Genomic DNA, 24031 nt, shown 5'->3' with positions numbered 1-24031 from the left:
GGACAAATCATTGAGCACATGGGAGGGAAAACATTCGGTCTGTTACAGTGTTACGTTTTCAGGCTTGATGTTTATTTTGCAATTATTAATTAATGATTGCTTCGACACAGCAGTTTAGTTAGTTAATGTAAACTGCTCTGCTGATGAGCTCTCAAACAGTTGGAATGTGGGTCGTCTTATTTTTGTGTTAACTGAACCAAAAAACCAAATTCTGCAGCACATGCTCATGGTAAGGTTGCCAAAGTCAAGCTAGCACAGCTAGCCTACATACCACTTCCACGCAATTCTTTTTCTAAATTAAAAATGTTCACTGACTGGTTAAATCTGATACCCATGTTCCTTATATTATCTAGTAGTCATAGTGATGACAGTTAATAGCAAAACATTGCGTCCCTATTTAACCGTGTGATTTTGTTACTTTCCCAACCATTGATACTCCTGACTCAATGCATAGCCATCTTCTAAATGGGTCCTGAGGTCAGAAGTGGTTTGTGACATGAACCCCAAACACCACAAGCCACAGACCACTGAAGCATGGTGGCTGAGACATCATGGACACATGAGAGTATGGGGAGGTTTCTCATACCACGATGATGTGGATGTTATAGTATTATTATGTTTTCCTAACTCTGAATCCCATCAATCAAAAAATTTGTCATGAAGAGGAAAATATATATATGTGTATATAAGTTGCATTTCCCAGCCTCATGTTCTTCAAGCTGCGGACTCGTTCCTAGTGCTCTGGCCGTCTCACTTCTGGTCTGGGTTTATCTTTCCTCGCTGCTGCAGATGGTGCAGACTCCTTGTCTGATGTCCGTTGGTATGAATTAAAATTTAATGTGTCTGTCAAAACGTGCATCATGAAGAGGAAAATAATATATGCAAGTCACACCTGACTATAAGTCAGTCAATACCGTTTCTGATAAGCGAACAGAGACGGCTCATTGTGTTCTCTTACTTTGCACAAGTTTTAATTAAAGTAAACAACATGACAGCTGGTCATCTGATGGAGGAATCAGCAGAAAATCAAAGGCATAGTGGTATCCCAGTGCACCCTACTCTCTGCTCCCTAAACATCTGTCAGTGGAAGCTGGATCAGAACTTCCTTCAGATCCAGGACTTTTCAGCGGGGCTTGTGACAGGAAGTGAACCAGTACTGGATGATGTTGTGAACTTCACAGAGCAGGTGGGCCGGGCCAGGGCTCTCCACAGACTCTCTGGCTCATGGGAGGATTTGAAACGCATGAAGTCAGCAGGACTTTGTAAAGTAACAAAGTGTTTAATCCCTTTATCTACAACAAAGAGGTTGACCTTAATTACAGATGTAAGAAACAGTCATACAAAATTATCATAGCCCATTAAACATTATGTTCTTTCAAAGGAAATGTTCTTACATTGATGTCTTATAGTTATTAATTCATCAATAAGAGAATGATCAAGTCACCCCACTGCATCTCATGAAGATAAAAATCTGAACTTTACCTTTCTTCATTCTCTGACTGTCTTTGATAAATTTCTTGGTATTTCCCATCCTGCTTTATTATATGGTTATACGGTAATAATAAGTGGAGGTCACAAGTATTTGTGGGTTTCAGGCATTCATGGTAAAATTTGTGGTGGATTCTATGATGAACTGCAGCAGCACTCAAAGTCATTTGCTTCACAGATGGTTTGAGGTTCTTTCCCTGGAATGCTGTATTTGGTTTATGCCAACATCTTCTCTGTTCTTGAGGTCAAATAATTCAATTGTGGACTCATTTGACCAAAGAATATAACAAATGAACCAATGAGACTGAAGACTCCTGTGTTCTCCATATTTTGTGAGCCACCCAGACTCCACGCACTCTCTGTGCAGATGGTTGGGGTTAGTTTGATGTGAACGCCGCTTCCTGCTGGGCAGTTTACTGTGGGATACCAAGTATGTGTAAGTGTTGGTAAACATTTACATTTGCATGAATGTGTCCAGTGGACGTCTGCTTTGAGTCCACAGTGAGTCTGTCTCAATTACGCGTGGTCCTCTGTGTAGTGGAGTACACCCAAGTATGTTGGGGCCTTCGTAGTGCCATGGTTCCTCTTTACTGCGTCTTCCAGATTATCCAGGCAGGTTCTTCAACATCAACAGTACCTAGAACACGGGCGGGCAACTCCAGGTCTCAAAGGCCAGTGTCCTGTAACTTTTAGGTGTGTCTCTTCTTCATCACACCTGAGTCAAATAATGATGTCATTAGCAGGACTCTGGAGAACTTGACTGCACTTAGGAGGTGACTTGGGTATTTAATTGAAGTGTGTTAGACCAGGGAGACATCAAAGAGATCCAGGACACTGGTCTTCGAAGACTTGGATTGCCTACCCATGAGCTACAGCCTTCTGAAGGTCAGCAGATAAGATTTTAGTGTTTTTGGAGACTTCTTTCAGCATCTTGCAGCCTCCTCTCAAGGTGAAAATGCTTGGTTGGCTAGACCTCAGCACCTTGATGGTTGCTTTATTTGTAGACTGCTTTCTGTATGGTTATGGTTATGGAAAAGCTGATTTTCAAATTACTTTGATCTATCTCAATATCCCCTAACAGACTCATAATCTGCAACAATCTTCGTTCTGAAGATTCCAGAAAGCTCTTTGGTCTTAGTCATGCTTGTTTGATGTCATTTTAAGTGAGTGTAAATTTGTATCTATCCTTTATGTTCCTTACCACAAAGGAAATTAAGCTTTTTATTGTAAGTTCATTTTTTACTTGAATATTTCAGTTTTGCTAAGATTCATATTAAGCCCACAGGCTATTGTTGGGTGTCCAGACTGATTTTCCTTCTTGCTTTATGCCGTAAGCTTGGCTTTTCTACCTGTGACTGAAAATGTCATCTTTCCAGAGCTCCTATGGTTCCACTCTGTTTAATGTGTGCAGCAAATGATTGTGCATAGCTGCCTCCACTCAGCTCATCAGCTGCACAGTATGAAAGCCGAGAGATGCATTGTGTGTCATTGGATGTTTTGGCAACATAAGCATGCTTTCTGGAATTGGTAAAAATATCTTCCTCCCTTACAGGTTTCTTCTTTTTTGCTAAACCAACTTGGGCCCATTTCAAAAGGCAATTACCGCCTAAACCTAATAACAGGTTCTGCCACCCTGGGAGCCAATGGCTGCCATCAGTTGTTTTCAGTGACCAACACTTTTACATTGCAGTTGGAAAAATTTGGCCCACTCTCCTTTAAAAAAATTGAGGGCTTAACAGCATGAAGGTCAGTTGAAGGTCATACCAAAAGATAGAAGCCCTGGCTTTGATAAGGCAGTTTAAAAAAGCTGTGTATACATTTTATATCACCTGTATAAGATTTAGTGAATGTCAAAACATGCAATAATCTTTCAAAAACCATCCATTCATCAGCTGTAAGTGTTAGCATGAACCAGACACATGTATCAGATGTTTCTCATTACCTGATATGCCAAAATCAAAAATGGCAAGGTTAACGATCATGAGTTCAGGAGGCTTCAGCTTGGTCTTGCGTTTGATGGTCATATAAATGACAAAGCCATTTCCTGTTGCAGACAGGATTCCTGTCAAGAGAGAAATAAAGTTTTACTGTATGGCAATCTTTTTTCTTCAAGTCTTGTATCATAGCCTGGCAATTGCCCTCCCCTCAATTCCACTCTATTGTCATCTCCCTTCAGTCCTCTGTCTAAAGATTTTCCCTTTGCTTTCATCCTGACCAATCAGTGAACAGAAGGAGTTCCAAAAGATGCATAGATTTTTTTCTGCGCTGTTTTAGAAATATAGTTTGCCTGTGGTTGTAGTTTGGCGACAACAGTGGAGGAAGAGAACAAAGCCATTTAGACCATGTTGGCCACGCCTCCAAAATACTTTATTGCTAGCAAAGATGTGGCACGATAAGCTTCATATCGCGCAGCTTACTTCAGCTTGCAGAGCCAAACGTTAGCAGCAAGCAATCATTTCTCAATAGTTGAAACTCCAGACCCTTTGCACGAAGCAAAGTAAGGAACAACTTGTTTTTACCAGGCTACTTCTTTGTGTTCAGATCTTTAAAGAAAAGTCACTTCCTGTCAGCGTTTAGCTGCAGGACCAGAATAATCCTAATTGGAGCTAGAATGTGAAAAAATAAAACTTTCACCAGCATGGATAACTTGGTTACCTATTAACAGGCCATCAAACCTCTTGTTAGTTTTTCATCTAAGATTCCATCGGCAAAGTGATTGTAGATTACACCAAGTTAGAAGGACGGTGGAGTTTTGGAGAAGTAGTAGGAGATAAACCACAGCCATGTTCAAACCTCAGCTGGCAGGTGGCTCGTAGTCGTGCTGACGTTTCACATATTAAATACAAGAAATGATGAGAAAACACAACACACAATATAATGCTGCCCCTTATGTTTATCTTGCAGTGTGTTACACTTAAAAGAAAACTTTATATATATAATTAATTTTATACAAAATACATGAGGAATATTATGGAGGTATGATGTGTAAAATTTCTTTTTTTGTACCTTGTAATGTTTTATACCCATGTATGCATCTCAAAGACATTAATTAGCCTAATGCTAATTAGTTATGGAGGCTATTTGTGCTTCGGTGGTTGGCAGGTGATGAACAAAGAGTTATCAAAGTCTTCCTAGCTGCTGTTGCCTGAAAATACCAGGATGTTAATGAGTCCAGTGGGACCTGACAGCACACCAGAGAGCCATGAAACCAAACGAAGGAGCTGCAAAGCCGCACTGAGCCGATGTCTGGGGGATAGCATGGCTCTGATCTGGACATTTTATGTTACATGAAAGGAATATATTCTAAAAATATAATTAAGCACCAACTGAAAAGTGAATTGTGGTCTTTAGTATTATGAGGTTTTTATTGTGTCTTTTAGTGTTCATCTAAATGATGAGAGTAAGAACAACATAATTAGCCCTAAAGGCTCTTCATATATTTTGTGTTTTTTTATGTTTTATCCTGTCATAGTTAATTGTATTAGTGCAATTTGAAGAGCACCGCCAAATAACATTCCAATAAGTTATTTTAACTAAACATTTCAGAACACAGATCAGATTCCATTATAAATAAATAAATAAAAAGATTTTATGTAAAAATTTAATGGATTCTGTTTTGTTTTTGTTTTTTTGTTTTTTTCATTTTCTTCTCATTTTCCCTTCAACTTTGAACTTTTATGGCCCCCACTTGAAGAACGCTGCTTCACACCATAACCTCAACTTGGAAACTTGGGGCAATCTGCCGTGCGCAGAGGCAAACCGACCTCTGGCAGGATGAAGCCGGAATCCGCCCACTTTTAGACCGCCAGGCTAAAGATCCAACTGCCTCAGTCACCTCCATATTATTGGAAAAATTTAACGCATTAACCATCACCAGCATACACATGCAGATTAAGTGGACGTGTGGCTTTAATGCAGTCCAAAAATAAACAGTTAAACCTGCAGCATCTCCCCCACAGACTGAGCAGTTTAGCCTCCAACTCCAACCTGTTTCCCATCAGATGCTTCCCATTCAGCCAGTTTGATCTGCACAAACATTCCTTTAACTGAATAAACCACATTCATCGCTGTGACTATATAGGGGAACTCACGGTGAAATTAATTTAATAACTGCCACAATGAGTGGACTGTGCACCTCCCCCATTTCCATGTACTCATATGATACACGAGGAAGGAACATAATAGCGAATGGAGGCTCTCTGCCAAAGCTGGGCTGTGGGTCGATGTGAAAGTTATTCGTAAAAAAAAACAGACAAACACTCTGAGACGGGATGAACTGTCTAACCCCTCCGCCTGGTCCTCCTAATTAGGTTGGCCGATTTGGATGAATAATAAGGATAAATAAAATGCATTCCATGTCTTGCTCAATATCCTGCTGTATTAGTTAAATGAGGTAAAGAACGAACACTTTACACTGGAACTGGAGGGCCCAAAACAATATTTAAAGGGGAATAAAAAAAAACACACAAGCGTAACATAAATAAAATCGACTAGATCACAAAGTCATAACGCTTCCAAAAATATGAATCATCAGAATGATTACTGGGACACACATACCCCCAACCACCAACTTCAGTGTGTTTTATTGGGTTTCTTATGTGGCAAACCAGGACAAAATGGCATATGAATGAGGTTTTAAAATGTTTTCACAAACAAAAATCTGAAATGTGTGGCTTGCAATTAAACCATGCAATTGTGAAATGTAACTTTTCAAAATTCAACTCTCAACACTTCAAAGAACATGCCACTCCAGTGGTGAAACACAGTGGTGGAAGTATCATGCAGTGGGGATGAGGCTCTGCATCAGGGCCAAAGAAAGCCGGTCAGGACAAAGAGAAGAGGAGAGCTAGAAAGATAATTACGACTGCGTTTAGATCAAAAGCCTATTCAAGTGTCAGAATGGCCTAGTCAAAGTCCAAATCTAAGTTCTAATAAGTCTTTGCCAAGAATTGAAAACTGATGTTCACAGATGCGCTCTGCCCAATCTGTCAGATGTTGAGTTATTTTACAAAGATGAATTAGCAAAGATAAGAAAAACCAGAAGCAGTAAATCAGCCAGGAATATGAATACCAAGTATCTCTGTGACCCTGGTTGTTAATGTCCACTCTGATGAATACACACACATGCCTGTGTACGCACAAGCGCACATGCATGCACACAAGAGTTGTAATCTTCCAGCCCTTTATTCCACTGAGGCAGCCATGACCTTCCCTTCTCTTTCCTTTATACTGCAGCACTGGATATCTATTTAGCTTTTATTTTCAAATGCAGCTTGACGAGTCATTTTCACACAGTAAATACAAAATGACATTGCTTCCGTTTATCTTTGCTCTGACTCATGAACCTTTGGTTCTTTGTGTATGTCAGGACCTTGGAGGACAGAAATTGCACAAAAAAAATCTGAAAACTTTACTTTACTAATGTTCACATTTGATACAACTAAGCAGATGTCATTTAAACTCTTGCTGTAAGACTTTTTTTTTTTTTTTTGCCTTTCTAGCCTGACTCATGATTAAGAAGGAGTTAATAAAAAATTGTAGACCTTCAGACCGTTAACTCCTCACAAGCAAATTGTCTAATGGTTCTGACAGTAACTGAACATACTGTGAAATCAGTTTTGCCTTTTATTTGCTTTTGTTGGATGTACAGCAGCTGAACCTGCTTCATTTGGGCGCCTTCACACCAGCCCTGTTTGGTCCACTTCAGTCAAACACTAGTTCCTTCATCTAGAAAGTCTGGTTCATTTGGTACAAGCAAACTCCGATGTGGACCTAAACAGCAACTCTATCCCACCTAAAAACCTTGGCCTTGGTTTGGCTGAAGTGAACTCTATTTCTGTTTGAATGACCACCAAGCAGACTGGAGAATATAACTGTCTGGGTAAAGGTAACCAAAACAAGCAATGACTCGTGGCCTTCTGCCAAAGACAAAAGTGAAATCCTGCAACTGCTAAAATCTGACACCACTCGTTTCATGAAGAAGAACGTTGCTCTCAGTGAAAGTCCATTAAAAGTGCCAATGTTACATTAAATTGTCATTATTTACAAAATCATGCAAAGTTGGAACTTTTAATGGACTTTTAATGCAACTTTTAAGGCAACTTTGCATTAAAAGTTTCATTATTTACCAAATGACACTTCATGACAACAGTCATAAACATTCATAAGGACTCGTTCATGTTCATAACAGGTGTTATGTCATGTTTATGACAGTGTCATGTCAGTCTTATGCACACCCCTTCAAATAAAGTGTTACCAAAATAAGAAATTAAAACCAAAGTAAATAAAAACATTCTACCCACAATATTCGCAAAAAATTTCTTCCAGAAGTGCGTTTAGATATCAGACTCATAAACATTCACTAATAGTTACATTAAATAAAAGAAATATGATACAACATTAAAACTTTGGTCATCTCTTAATATCTTTCAGTATTGAAGGTTTTCCTCCTGCGGTTGGCGCTCACTGCTCTGGGTGAATCATCATGTGATCCTCCTGACGGCCATCAAGCAAAAGTGAGACACTGTGTTACACTCTTTTAATTTGGAGACAGTCTAACCAGTAAAAGATACAAAAGATTATTTTGTTATCAGAAACTGGTGAATAAACTATTAACGCTCCAGCACTAACCCTGTTGGGTAACTTTATTTAGTGGTTCTCTTGTGGCCATGCGAAACATAAACTGTTAAAAAGTCTGTCATAAAAATATTTTTAATAGACTTTAAAAAATAAAAAAAAATTTACAAAGCCCTTTGGTTCATTTAGTTTTTGATTTTGATGTATAAAATTTTGAATCCCATGAAATACAACTTTTATTATGTTTTTCTTTTTTCCCAAAGCAACACAAATATTTGGTTTCTCCAATCAAATATACACAAATTAGATTTTTCCCAGCCTGAGTATCACCCTTGTGATCCCTGTGGGAGAAGCAGATCACAGTCTGTACTGTAGATTAACTTGCTATAGAAGTTTCCTCTGACTGTGACAACACTGCTCCTGGTTTCTAGGGTTCAGACTCTGTGGTCCTGCAGGTGAAACAATCCCTGCTAAAAGGACAACCTGTCTAACCACCTTTACTTTGTTGCTCATTTTCTAAGTACCCAAGTTTGTTGAGGTTTGATCTTCACAGGAGAGCCTGGGTAACTCTTTACTTCCTCTTTGTGTGTCTCATAGTAGGACGTCATAGCAACTCATCAGCTTGTCTAACCTGAAAAGTTTGACCAGAGAGAGAAAGAGCAAATTTCCATTATTGTTATCAGTCAGTATTCTTTTACTGATCCTTAAGTGTTTTCTGAGTTTGGCGTTGTAATTATTGTTTTATGACTTCTTCAGTTCTTTAGGTTTGTGTTGGAACAGTAACACATAAATGTAGCCATACATTTGAGACTGTATTGCTATTGTCATTTAAACCTTTTCTAGCTGCAGTATGCAACTTTTATAAAAAATATATTTTCTCCATATTTATTAAAACTGTCACCATGTAGTGGCAGGATGGTATGAGAAGGATAATCTGTGAAAACCTCCTCCCAGTGCAGTCTGCAAAGATGTACCACTTCCACTGAAAAACAACCAATCAGAGCCAGAAGGAGTCCGGTCAGTCAGCCTCATGCACGCTGCTAAATGTACAAATGACGGAGAAACAACTTACCGTTACAGGCAAATCATTTTAAACTGTCATCGAAGGCCATGCTAACTAGCCTTAGCAATTGTGGCAAGCTATGTTGTGGTAAACCACCTGTAGTTTAGCAGAAAGTAAGGAGGGGAGAAGCACAAGAGTGATTGACAGCGCTAAGACCCTCCTCCTGGCTCTCATTGGTTGTTTCTGAGTGGTGAATTTCTGCAGTTAGTACTGGGAGCAATGGGAGAAGACAGTAAAGTTAGATTTTGTCATAAATTATCTGTCTTATACTGTCATGACGTAATGATAATTTTAACAAATATGTAAAGAACATATATTTTTTTATGAAATTTACATAAGGCAGCTTTAATACAGAAAAAATATATATATAATTTTGTTTTCTTGCACCATCCACCTCAACCAAACTGTGATACTTGCAAAACCCACAGATTACCAAGATGTCCTACCAAGATGTCCAATGAATGGATGTTTTTTGGTGAACTTGCTCTCCTGTGTCAGTTTTAACCTTCTCCAGTGTTTAATGTTTCTATCAGACTGAACAGTGTATAATAGCAGGGTTTTCTCTAGCTGCTGAGCACGTGCTGCGATACTGTTAACGGCCTCTGGGTCTTGAGAGACGTCTAGCAGATGTTATCAGAACATATTCCATTTATCCTAGTTTTCCTCCTTCACAAACACTGGCCAGTGGAGCCTGTTGGTCATTTTATAGTGTAGTTATTTGCATGGCTGACGTCTTCATCCCACTGAAACAAAGCTATCTTCTTCAAAAGCCGTTCCCTTTCACAACTCGCTAATTAAGATTTAGTAATGTGCTTTTTGTGGTTAGACAACAGAGCAGCACCAAGCTGAATCCCCTCTCTATCAGCCACCCCGCAGACCTCACTCCTATACTCAGATAATAAGCAATGGAATGCGGACAGGATATGAGGAGAGAGAGAGGAACTTCCAAATCCTCAAACCTTCAGATCTGCAAACAGGAAGTATATATTGATGTTGTTTTTGTATTTTTAATTTGGAGACTATCCCAAACACCAATTTTAGGTATTTTACAAAATCTCTGTTTGATTGTGAAGTCAAAGTCATCCTACATGCATTATCACCCTCACGCTCAACTCTAGTGTGCTCTCAACAAATGTTTGTTGTTTTTTTTCCCCACATGAGCCGTGGACCCCTGCAGCTCCTCCAGAGTTAACATGGAGCCCAACACTGCTTATTTATTGCATATGTGTTTCAAAAGAACGTGTTAGTTCCAGTCAGATATTAGCTCTTCACATGAGCCCATAAAGTCACAACATGTGCAACAAGTTCATCTGCTTCTATGAAGGATTTTCCTTTTCTTTTCTTTTTTTTTTCTTTTTTTGCGCTGATCTGAGGAATGTTAATGTCTAAAAAGTTAACTAACATGGTTGATTAAACTGATGGACATGAAAACACACCTGATAAATCAAAGCCAACACACTCACATTCCAGGGCAGATGAAGGCAAATCAGCAGAATGTCTTTCATTCCATTAGCTAAAAGACTTCAGCGTGTGCAGCAGCTGAGTTATTCTTGTTCTGTCATTGATTCAGAGAGAACTATTAGATTAGATAGAACACCTGCATGTGAAAAACCTTACTTTTATAAAATACCCTTAAGACTAAAGCTTTAACACCCTTCTTTAGTCAATACTGCAAGTATTGTATATACCGAGAATAAATTAGTCACATGTAGACTCTTTGCATTAGTTAGTATTTATGGGGTTTGTTATTTATTCAGGCTAAAATACAACTACACACGGTGTTGTGGTGGCACAGGGATCAAGCACAACCAACATAAAGAAGCCTTTTGAAGAAGCCTGGTGACCTTTGCTGCATGTCTTCCCTCTCTCTCATTACCTACTTTCCTGTGTGAGCACTTTCAAATAAACGACACTAGAGCCCAACAATACTTAAAAAAAAAAAACGCATTGTGTTCCAATTTTCTGCCTAATCCACCTGGAGTTGAACCAGTTATGAAGAACCAATCCATGCATGAACATTCCTTCAACTTGCTGTTCACGATGAAGACTTAGAACCTTTGAAGATGAAGGAAAGTTTTTACAGTCGATGTTTGAGCATCTGACATTTTTCAATTTTTATGACCAAAAACTGAGACTCACTGCTCTGCTGACAAAAAATGATCCATTTGGACTTTTTACGTTTTTTTTTTACTTTTTGGACCTTTTTCCCTGGTCATAAAGCCAAAGCACAGGTTAGATCAGACCTAAAAAATCCAATTTAACCTGGCTATTTTAAAATGCTACTAATTAAAAGTGTTTGCAGACCTCTGACTGCAGTTCTTCAAAGGCAAAGGATGAGTATGGAGCCAAAATGGTAACAGTTTAGAAAGATATTAAAAAGAGATTTGGCATTAAAAAATAAAACACTGTTAAATCAGACATTGAAAAAAATAAATCACTTGCGTAGTTAAAAACAAAAAAGGCTCCTTCACAGACCTTTCATTTTTATGTGTCCAGTGCAGAGGGACGACATTCCAGGTCCAGCCAGAAGACCGAAGGAAGCTGGCTTAAAAGGTTACTCCACTCTTTAGATGTCCTAAGGAAAGTGTGTCAGGGTTGATTCATTGGTCCTGGTGCAAAACAAGCCCAAACCAAAAGCCCTCCAGCACTGTGCTCAACATTATTTTGACATGGCTCTAGTGTGGTATGTTTTAGTTTCAATAAATATGATTATGAACTGAAATATCCTCTTTATTTTGAACACTTTGTTACAGAAGTCTACTTCTTCACCTGTATAGTTTTTTCAGAGCACTGTATTGCAGCATCTTTGAGTGAAGCTGATTAATATTCCCTTTGTTGGATTAGACTAATAGACTGCACACTGTATATCTTTCTTGCTGACTGATAATAGAATCTAACATTATATTTCTCCCAAAAGAGACAGGAAATGATTTCTACTCTTAGAACATTGCATCTGATCCTTGAGACACTACTATATCCTGTATTACAGAAAAGCACCAAATCCGCTTAAAAACAGAGACTCGTGGTTCCTGGAGGGGAAGAAGATAAACAAAGCCGAAACATAAGAAAACCTTGAATGAAAGGTAAAAAAAAATAAAAAAAACCTGAAGCTAACATTAACAGTAGATAGAAAGGAACACTAATCAAATGAAGCTCGATATACAAGAATACACAAGAAACTAAAGTCCAACCACCTACAGATCATGAAAGTCCCCCACATCCACACATTCCCCAAAGAGTCTAGGCAGGAGGAACAAAACCAAACCCAATCCAGGTGGGAACAGGGGGCCTCAAAAGGAGGACAACAAGGAAAACAAAAAAATAACAGGCCTGGGATGTGGAGGTGGCCTGAGAGGGAGGGCAAGAAAACAACAAAACCAAACCAGAGTTCAGATGGACAAGCTGATTCAATGACCATGATGTTCCTGTTCTTTACAGGCCTGCAAACTCTGCTTACCTTTAACCTATAGGAAATCTTTTGACTTTTGCCAAGAGGAAGATGAGCGACACCAGAACCAACAATGAAGATGAGCATAAGGCAGCTATCAAAGCAGCCTGGGCTTCCATTACACCTACAGGCTGAGCTCCTCCATGCCACGGCGCATTGATGCAGTAATTCATACAGAAGGAGATGCAACCAGGTCACAGTGCAGAGAAATGAACTGACCTGATGTTTGTGCTCAAAACATCCATCTTTACCTATATGCCAAGTCATTAAAATTTCAAAAAATAATAGCTTAAAACATTTTTACGCAGGGTAAAAATGTTTTACTCTGCGTCATGAATTTCTTTATATGGTCGTTTCACTTTCTGAAATGACTGTCAAGAAATACTGCATTTTAGGCAATATTCACAATTTTTAGATGCACATGTGTGTGCACTTATTTCCTTAAATTTCACTAAACAAACTGATCCAACTGGAGTTTAACTACAGCTGTCCTTTTAATTATATGAAATTATGTACCGTTTTGCTAAGATTTTATACTCTTAACTGTAATATTCTATCTTGCAGTGACAGCATGACATGTTGCACTAAGTTTGGGTGGAATTTTCCAAGAACTGAAGAAATCGCATTCACCAAAATAAACCCCAAACATTAAATAGTTTTGCTAAGAGGTGTGTGCAATGTGTGGAATGACAAGAAATGTGAAAGTAGTGCAGAGGTGGATGTTGGCTGATATGGAAACTCACCTATGATGCAGATGTAAAAAGCCGCAATGATGTCCGCCTCTCTGGAGAGCCTCGAAGCAAAGGGGTCACCACGCAGGAGGTAATGGGGGACATATGCGGCGTACGGCCATGTTGTGTTCTCCATCACTGCTATCAGTGGAGAATGTCCTGTGAAGTGAAAGGAAGAAGGTTGAAACAATAGAAGAGCTTCCTCAAATAGAAAACGCCTCACAAAGACACAAGGTTTCAGGTAAGCATTGCAGAAAAGCAACACTTCCTGTTCTGGCTCTGCTGCATAGATCAATGCATGAATAACTTTTTTTATCTAAATAAAAAACAAACAGCATTAAAAAATCTGACGCCACAAGTGTCAATAAGTAGCAAAACAGGAAATGACTGCAAAACTGGTGTTCTATACAGGGATGCACTGATTAACTTTTTTCACTTCCGATGCCGATACCAATATCTGAAGTTTAGTATCGGCTGATTCTGATCCGATACAGAAAAACAGCTGAATTGTCTTAAAAAGCTTTTATTATTATTATTATTACTATTATTATTACTATTATTATTATTATTATCTGGACAGTACAGCATACTCTGAAGCACCAAAAGCTTCACAAACATGTAAAAACAGCACAATTTGAATTTGTTCAGTCAGCGTGATTAGCAGAACAGCCAATGTAAAAGAAAAATTAAAGAAACAAATATGTAAAAATAAACTGGAACAAACCTTCTTTCAAAAGGATCATACAGTGCAATTACAAATTCTAAATATATTGTAAAATAAATAAAGCCTTACATTACAAATCATCACTAAATAGATCTGCTCTTATGGTTCGGGCACACTGATACCAGATGTAGAATTTATCAATATCGGTGCCAATGCAGATATTAATATCAGATCGGTGTTGCTCTACTTATATGCAGGGACTGGATTGTATGACTGCAAGATGGGTGTTTTCAATTTTTCTTCCACAGAAGCAAAAATACAAATTAAACAAAGAAGTATTACAGGTTTTTACTGTCTAAATCAGTGCAATAAGTTTTGTATGTTTATCCATATGGTGTATGTCTCTGATCAATTAACATGGTTGCTCTTTTAATTTGAAAAACAACAAGGTAAAGATGAATTAAGCTACTTAGCAGCTGCTCTTAATTGGCATCTGGTGGAAGTAATCTTGTATAAGAAAGATCTTATACAAGATCTTATAACTTTTTATACTTATTAAAAGTTATAAATATCTTCTAACAGCCTGCTTGGCATTCACATGTTCATCTGAACCGCAACCGTAGTTCACTTCAACCCAACTGAGACCAAGGTTTCTGGCAGAGTTCACTTATTTGGTCCGTATCAGTTTATCCACTCCTCCCCAAACGAAGCAGATTCTCTAGGCAAACAAACTAGAGTTCGATTAAAGTGGACTAAACACAGCTGGTGAGAAGACAACCTTTCAGATTTTGGTAATAATCTTCTTCCGTCAACTTCAAGGTTAAGTATCATTTAGTTTTGCACTTTGTTATTTGAAAATGTGGGGGGAAAAAATTACGAGAGTCAATACTTTGGAAGGATACAGCTTCTAATTTGGTCTTCACCATGTATGTCAAATCTCTGCCAGAACCCGGAATGTCACGGCTCCATTGTTATATGATCAAATCTGAGCCAAAGTATGTCAATAACAGCAGCCATAAAAAAGAGCTGCTCAGACATTCCCCCAAACTCTTCAGACTTTCACATCTTATTATTCTTTCATATACAAAATTTCCTCTGTTGTAGTCCTGAAAACTTATCAATGCATTTTGTACTCCAACAGTGTCGTTAACCTGAAATGCTGGAACATTCCCACTTAGCCAGCTACATGTCTAATATATGAGCCGTTCACTCCAAACGAGTTTGATGTTCCGAACATACGGGACGTGAAATCAGAGGATGCAGGTGGAATGAGCACTTCCTTCCTGGTGAAAACACAGGGGTCAGAGGAGGTCGCTGTGAAGAAGATTGCATCATTCGCTAAATCCATCTTCACCAGTCTAAGACGACTGCAGCAGCTTAGGACAAACACCGGTTTTAGACATTTTGAATTTATATGGCAGACAGGAAAAATGGCAGACATTGGAGTAAAGATGCTGCAACATTCTGGCTTTATTCAGCTATTTCTGAACGTCATTGGCTTCTGTCTAAAATACATACAAATTTGATAGAAAAGACGATCTTGTAAAGATGTCTATGGAGGAAGAAAAAAAATGATGCAGTTGAAAGGCGGTTGGGGTGGATCACATGGTTCACCCAGGATGGCATTAATAAGATTTGTCTGGGCAGGACAATCTTTATTAGACAGGAAATTAGGGTAAATAAAGTCCAATTTTTGTTTGTTTACTGGGTCTAACAAAAAAAAAAAAAGTACTGGTAAACCACAGGAGGAGCTCTATGGCTCTCCAGGCCTTGGAGGGGATACCTGACATCTTTTTCTTTGTTATGTTGCAAAAAAAATGTCCAAGTATTTGGAGACTGCAGTTTTTAACTTTGGTAACAATATGATTTTTATATACTTGTTAAAACTGTCCCGATGTCCTGACAGTGTATGAGACAGATAACCTGTGAAAGAAATCCAGCTTCTCTGCCTCCTCCCTGTGGTTCTCCTTCCATCTGCAGACAAACACTGCTTCAAAATCAACCAATCAGAGCCAGGAGGGTCTTATTGCTGTCAATCATGCTTGTGTAATTCACCCCCTACCCCTTGATCTCTGCTTCGCTACAGCATTCACAAACATTCACAGGTACACACATGTATGACTGCAAACACACACACACACACACACATGCACACCTACACACAAACACACAGAGAGAGAGAAACACAAGGACCTCGCATGACTATTTAATTTCCCTTTGGGATTAATAAAGTATTTTTGAGCTGAATTGGCTTGATCGTCTGTGGACCTGCAAACGGCCACAAAGGGGACGCCGTCTCTACTGTCTGTAATGAAGACACACTGGAGATGTGCTAAACCACAACATTAAAGGTAACAAATTATTGAAAAAAAAGTAACAGTAACAATCCAAAACATCTACACCTGATAACAATGAAAAGCAAGAAAGTATGACCAATACATAAAAATAAATTAGAATATTTTAAAACAATAGTTTGAAAGCCAAAATAGGTCAAAACTATAACAGCATATTAGGGCCTTTGTAGATAAAAGAAAAGGGAGGAGTAAATCTCTGCAAAAAACATAGAAATTTTGGGATCAGCCTGAGAAATTTTCTAGAAAAGGCAAGGACAGTTTTGAGCTCCAAAAGCTGAAAATTTGTTAGAAAAAAAGTTTGAGATTAATTTCAGATTTTTTTAGACAAAACTTGGAAAATAATGAGTTTCAAAAGGTGAACATTTTCTGGGAACTTTTCACATAATAAATCTTTTAAAAAATAAAATAAAATAGAAAAACAACATGCCGTGCCGTCATCCTCCTACAACATCTCCTCCATGTCCAACCAGAACCCAACAGCACTTTAATCACCACACATGTACAAAGGAAGAAATTTAAATTAGTCTGTTTTTAACCAATTTGTAGACAAGCAGTTTGTTTACTTGCAAAGGAAACACTAAGTGTCTATGGAGAGGTAAAGTGCTGATCAGACCCCAGGGCAGGATTACAATCTGCTCTATTAAACTGTGTGTATCCAAGACTAAACCGAGAGATCACAAGATGAATCAAGCATTCTTCTTTCAGTTCATTTATTTCCACGTGTCTAATGTGATCACAGTACAGTGAAGTACTGCTCATCGGTCAAATTCCTCCAGCCCTCTGACGTCTCAACATCAGACCAGCCAATGCTGTGAACATTCCCACACAGTTGATGTTTGCCAAAAGGTTTAGAGTTTCTTATTTACGTCAAAGTGTCGGTGAATGGAAATTCTATTTACAGTTTTCCTCAGTTTGATAAGCCTGTCGCCAAAAGCAATAAATCAATTAATCGCATGATGGATTAAAATGAGCTGATTTTTTAAGTTGCAAGTGGTTTTTATTTCAGTTTTATTCATGTTTTATTTCGGATTTTTGAAAAAATTTTGAGTTACAGTCTTACGCCTTCAGTACAAAATTATAGTTTGTCAGTCTTTGAGAGGATGAACCTGCATCCTTGTGCCATCAATAATATCATTGATGACCTGCAATAGTCTCACTCTCTCAAAATGGACAGTTCATCAATCAGTGTCTGCATCATCAAAATGAAAGGATCGGACAGCATTATTTATTAACATGTCATTTATATGGCTTTATCGTTATGACTCGTCACTCTGTGATTTCCAATATGACAAAAACCAAAAAAAAAAAACAGGTCTGTTCCAAAACCTGAATATGCTCACAAAAGCAATACAGTATTTACACAGCATTTTGAATTTTGGTTAAAGTTAGACATTTTCAGGAAAGAACAAGAAAGAAAAAAATAAAATTGATAGATTTGTTTGAAATTGTTTGGAAGAAACTGGCGCAGGGCCAAATGGATTTACAATTTGTGAGGCATGAAACGGATAAAGTGATGAGCAGAAATGACTGAATGTTGGGGAGGTTCAACTAACAGCAAGAAAACAATTGAGAAAAACAATAAACATGTAAATAACCTTTATATTCACTCCATATTAACACCGAAAGTGCAAAAACGTACAGACTTCCGAATACAGAAGACTATAGCAGAATGACTCAGCTTTACCTGAACATATTAAGGCCTGAGGACGATGTTAACAAAAACAAGGCTGTTTTCATACCTGGTAGTCCAGCAGACTCAGTTCGATTGGAGACTAAAATTTCTATGAACTATTCTGCCCCTGGCCTGTGGTGGCGCTGCACAAAGATTACTGAAAGAAATGACACAAAAACCTCTGAAGAAGACACTGAGCACAACTTCCTCCTTCATGAATGCAAACAAGAATGGAATGACATCAGATTTTCAAGACTTTAAGACACAAACCATTTCTCCCGCTAGCCTTTGGTTTGGTTGGATTTACCAGAATGCTTTACGCTAGGTAACGTAATTCTAAGCAACCAAGAGACAAAAGCTGATGCCTTAAAACTCAGACCCTCTTTATCTGCAAAATGAAGTAAAAATCATTACAGGTGAAGTAAAAAATAGGAGACAAAAAATGTAAAAAGAACACATATTAACAAAATAAATTGTGAGGAAAAACAAAAATTAGGAGACAAAAATGCATCAATAAGTAAATGGAAAAACATAATTTTAACATTAATTTTAAAACAGTAACATTCATATGACATGCTTAAATGTGTAATTTGTTGGAACAAAACTGACTAAATAAATATAAATATCAATAAAATTTTAAGACAAGGTAAAATTTAGAGTTTTTAAAATTAACTGTTGCATTTTAAATGTTTTGATTTATTTATTGGGCCGTTTAAATATTTCTGTCAGTTTCTGTCCTCCATAGGCACTAACCGATGTAGAGATAAATTCTCCATGTGTCAGAAAAGTTTATGCCAGCTTGTCAATTTCATCCTGACGATTAAAGCCCAAACCCTCAGGGTGAATGACTCACACAGTTTAGTCTGAAGTGTCAAAGTGACACCAGGAGAAAACAGTGTGCAATTTCTCACTTTCTAAAATGGCAGAAGAAAAGTTTACACTGGAACAACAGCTTTTCTTTTCCTTTCCGTTTTTTTAGTAATACATATGAAAGTGAGCAGAGCTCACCAACCACATAACTCTTGTGCAACTCAGGGAAAGGGTAGTTAAAGTTCAGGGTGATTAAAAACTGAAACTCAGACACCTCTGAAGTGAGTGAGGTGTATTTTAAGGCTTTTGCCATAGAGAAAAAACTAAAAGGTCATCGCAGTGTTAATTAGGTTCATTATATTTACACTCCTGAATCTGTGCTTGTGACACACAGTAAGTGTGAATAGACTGGTATTGGCAGTGGATGTCACTCAAGAGATCCAAGTATAAGGACTTAGAATTTTATCACGATATTTTATGGCGTTATTGTGATAACAAACTTAATTTCTTTAAAAGTAATGTAAAACTTTTTAAGGTCTTAATCTTGCATATATTAATGTAACATTTAAGGATGCCCAGCCACCCTGTATTTTATGACTACATATTTCTATTTCTGTTCTAGCTGTTTGTTAGTGCAACCAAGTACATGTCTTTGTTTACACAATTAACTTTCCAAATTATCTGGATTTGCCAGTCACATTTGCAACATAAAAACATTAACTGTTTTTGCAATTGCGCCACTGATTAAAAAAATATTAATCCCAGGAGTAATTACCTGCACAATCGTAAACAACGGCCAACCTTAATAACTAATCTCTGTCTTCCTAATTGTATTTTTATATACATATATAAAATATTGCCTCTTAAGTTTTAAAGGTCATTCAACAGTAGAGATATTAATTTTAAACCCATGCAAAGTTGACAACAGTTGTGGACACAGAGAGCCTTCCCTCAGTGGAATCAATTAGTCTGCTCCGGGGAAACGTCTGTGTCAGTATGAGTTAATGTCTGGCCACACCTGGGCTTTAAACCAGGGGATCGACTGGGGCAAGAGGGGGGGGGGGCCTAACGGCTTGGTGCAGAAATGCAGCAGAAGACGCTGATCAAATATCTACAAGTTTGATGCAGTAAAAACTGGTGTTACCGGTAACAAATAGAAACAAATATTTAAAGCGATATCACTAAAGGCAGAGATGAGGGAATGAAAATACAAAGTGGTGATTCTGGATTCACTCTTTGCTGGTGTGATGGTTGAGTTAAAGAGGCAAAGAGCGGAGAGTGAGAACGCAGCAGCTGGAAGTCTTCACTCAAGTCAAGGAGCTGAGATAACCAGTCTGATTTATCTATTGAATCATCTTTATTGGCTGGATTTTATCGTCTATCTTTCTCTATTTTTGTGTTATCTAACAGCCTTAATAAACCTGAAGTCAAGGCTGAAGTATTTTTGGGGGACATTTTTATCTTTTCCAAAGTAGGACCGCTATATACCAATAAGTAACTAATCCTGTTAATAAATCCAATATATTATTTCTTGTTTAATTTATGAAATAAAATATTTACGTTAGAAGCAATGACAATGTTTGAAAGCTTACATGAACATAAGTACTGCAGTTTAATATAAGGCTCAGTTTGTATATATAAGATTATTTGTTGAGCGTTAAATGAACAGTCTCTTCTTTTCTCCAATAATTAGTCGGATTGTCATTAAAGTGTTTTTGAGCTCAGAAACTGTCAAGTTATTCATGCAGGGTTTCATCCGTTCACTTTTTCAGCCTCTCTGAAGGTTTTTCAATGCAAACTATATCAAGGTCTTAGACTTTCAAAGTCTATGTTACACACAGGAAATCGTTCTCAGCAGGGAAGAGACAGGGTTGGGTCAGACCCATGTTTGGTTCACACAGCAGGTGGTAGCAGCATTTACCCAGGAGTGAAACCTTTGTGGCTTCCACTCTGCTTGTTTACTTCTGTGTGTCTTTCTCACTGCACCACAAAGCGCCTCAGAAAAACAAAATATGAGGGTCAATCTTAGCTTTCCTTACCCCACACACACAGAGCTGTCCAGAAGGGCAGATCTATTCAGTATAATTCTACGCTTTGTGCTCTGAGTGGCGTCATGTATTATTATTATTTTTTACATAATATTTAGAGTTCCTAATAGCGCTTTCTGAACCATTTGAAAGAAGGTTTGTTACAGTTTATTTTTTACACGTCTGACCAAAGGTACTCAACTTGTTGTTTCTGTCAGTTTCTGTTTCTTTCTTATTTATTTTCCATTGGCTGTTATTCTTCTTCTTGCACCGACTGAACAAATTAAAGTTGTTTTTACCAAACTGGTGAAGCTGTTGCTGTATTTAGGTGAGCTGTACTGGTGCAGAGTTGTCAGATCCAGTACATTTATGTGAGTTTAAAAAAACAAATGTCAGCGCTATTCTTCTGTACCGGATCGATGCTAAACGTCGGATTTCATTTCGGTACTGGATCTCTATAGTCCCAACACATGTAGATTCATTTAGAAACGCCAACTAATCCAAGCTCTAAGCACTTCTCAAAATAATCCATGAGGTCTCATGCATTATTTTAAATTCATTCAATTAATCCTTGCATTGTTCTCCATAAATGAGGTAGTTCTGCATACACTCTTTCATAAATGATGATGATTTAAGAAGGATTTCAAAGGCTGCTCACTGCCTCAGTATGCATAAGGGCTAAACACATTGCTGACAGCTAAAGTTTATGAAATCAGTTTCCATAGGGAGGCTCCTGCCTGTCTGCTTACCTAATCCCAGTTGATGATTATTTTGACCAAGCAGTCTTTTTTTTCTTTTTCTTTTAAAGGACAAACACGGTTGTGTTTACAAGACAAACAAAATATTTGCTCTGTGAATCCAATCAAATGCATTGTTTGGTGCTCAGTTAGAATATGCAAGGTATAAAATCAGAAAGAGTTTTCAGTATTAACAAAATCCCTTCCTTCATGTATCTTTGAAAGCTTTATTACTTTTGATTCCAGCAGAAGAATTCAGATAAGAGAAAACCATTCTCTTATCCGGTTAAGGTGTCTGTCTTAATCACATCTCTAAGACCAGACTAATCAAACACAGAGCTCTGACAGGTTGGATCACTTCATCTCGGAAGGATCAGCAGACCTCTGGATGAAGGACCTGGACTTCAAATTAGTTTGTCAATACTTTGAAAATCTGCTGTTTTAAATCACACAGGAAGAATCTCACACCATCCTGTCCCCACAACCATCTCCCATCCAACAGTTCTGTGTCGTTGAACGCTTCAATGTGATCAGTGCAATCTAAGAGTCTGGAAGGGTTATTTCATCTTATGGATCTCATGTGAAAGGTTTAGGCAGCAGACTCTGTTCTTCTAAAACTCGCTTTTTGAAAAGAGTCTCTGTCTGCTCTGAGAGAGATTCCATTTACGGGGCAAGTAATGCATTTTCTGCTCTGTGAGGACCAGACGCCGTCTCTTCCAAGTTTCTAACAGTGACCTTTGTGGAGTTGTGGTGCATAACAAGGACAACATGTGCAAGTTGACCATTAAAACTTACTGCTCCTAACATAAACTAACATTGTTTGATTTATTAGTAGTTAGTCTTTCTGCTCTGGTAGCCTTTACAGACATGCCACTTATAGCTTGTTTTAGCGTTATAGCTTTAACCTGTCACTGCATGCTCTTGGCTATAGTTTAATTAATTACATAGATTTTAATGCGTCACAATTTTTTTTTTTTGTGAAATTAATCGCTTTTTTGGTACGTCCATGAATGTGTTATTTATTCCATGTTCTGGTAATTATTTTTATTTATTTAATTGTCTATGTATTCATTCTCTTTCTCTCCCTCTCTTTTCCAATTCTAATCAAATATCTGATTAATCAAGGAACATTAGAGAATATGAAAATAATGCAAATCAAAAATAACTAGCAAGATTAAAGAAATGCTGACCTACATATGTTAAACAATTTGGTTGTTTTTGATCATGTCATGTCTGTTCTGAATGTACCCATCTTAATGTGCACCTTCTTTTTTGTTTATTTTTGTTGCCGTTATTCCTTCTCTTATCCAGTTAACAAAAGACTATTGTGCTAAAAGGAGTTAGCCTGTCAGCGAAGCTATTGATACCTAAAATAGCTTCTCAATGTTAAGCATATTGCAAAATCACAGACGTTACGCTAATGTCAGCGTCTTCAGTCCACATTTCTAAATAAGTTTGATGAACAATCAGAGCTTTATGAAACACCTGAAAAGTGAATGAATACAAAAGCACAATAAACTCATATTTATTTAATAATTACCAGCAAAAAAGGTTTATTGCAAGCATTTATTGTGACGATGTATAGTTTTCAATTAAAATTTGATTAACTTGGAGATTAAAAAAACAAATATATATTTTTTCCTGAGCTCACATGACTGTTCAGTAATTTAGCAGTAAAAAGGTTTTTTTGAATTATACATTTTTATTTTGTCAATATATGGGAGTTTTTGAATTAAAAATATTTTTTGTCTATGTATGATTTTTAATTAAAATACGATTCATTTTGATTCATTAATTGCAGACCCTATTGACTCAATTAAGAATTAAGTAGAGATCAGTAACACACAACAACATACAAGTAAGCATTTAGTATCCAAATTAGGCATAATTGGGAATAACTACTATCATTAGAAGCGCTTCGAATTTGATCATCTGCGTGTGTGGAATACGGATCTGTCAGAATTAAAGCTTGAAGTAGTTCAAGGGGGATTCTTAAAACAATCTAAAACGAATTCATGTTGTTGGACTTCCTTAGTTTCATCCTGAACAATTAAATCGCTCCTCCTAGAAGCAGCAGAAACATGTAGAAACCGTTTTTCAGTCAGCTGACCAGCAATGCACAATACATAGTTATATTTGTTAAATTCCACTTTTTCCATAAATGAGTGTTGGCGAAAGAGTTTTACACTTTGAAGCCAAATTGTGTTGGAACTTTAGTAAACGTATCCATACAATATTTTTATATTTTTGTTGTCATTGTGGTCAGCTGCATAACATAGCAGGAAGTAAATAGACAAAGACCTTAAGTCAACATCACAACATGTCAGGCAGTAAATCTCAAAGATGGCACCTGTTACGGTGTGGCTGATTGCATATGAATGTTTTCTACTTTAACACAGTTCAAGTTCCCATAAGGGTTCGGTTTAAATCAAATGTAGCTTTTATAGGTCATCTTAAAAAA

At 37.5% G+C, this 24031-nt stretch overlaps 1 protein-coding gene across 1 annotated transcript in view; it reads right to left on the bottom strand.

Moving 5' to 3' along the window:
* Positions 1 to 949: 949 nt before the first annotated feature.
* The window catches only part of LOC103154742 (opsin-5-like), a 23627-nt gene continuing 545 nt past the window's right edge, over positions 950 to 24031 (bottom strand). Inside the window, exons 2-4 of the mRNA XM_007576137.2 lie at positions 13319 to 13465; positions 3431 to 3550; positions 950 to 1292 (exon numbers count right to left, since the gene is read on the bottom strand). Of these exons, the coding sequence (XP_007576199.1) occupies positions 1108 to 1292; positions 3431 to 3550; positions 13319 to 13442 (429 nt within the window). The 5' untranslated portion in view covers positions 13443 to 13465 and the 3' untranslated portion in view covers positions 950 to 1107. The remainder of the gene's footprint in view (positions 1293 to 3430; positions 3551 to 13318; positions 13466 to 24031) is intronic.

The sequence above is a fragment of the Poecilia formosa genome, unplaced genomic scaffold (genome assembly GCF_000485575.1).
Source record: "Poecilia formosa unplaced genomic scaffold, Poecilia_formosa-5.1.2 Scaffold398, whole genome shotgun sequence".
Lineage (NCBI taxonomy): Eukaryota > Metazoa > Chordata > Actinopteri > Cyprinodontiformes > Poeciliidae > Poecilia > Poecilia formosa.
Note: the sequence above shows the minus strand (reverse complement) of the source record. Positions and strands in the feature narration are given on the sequence as shown.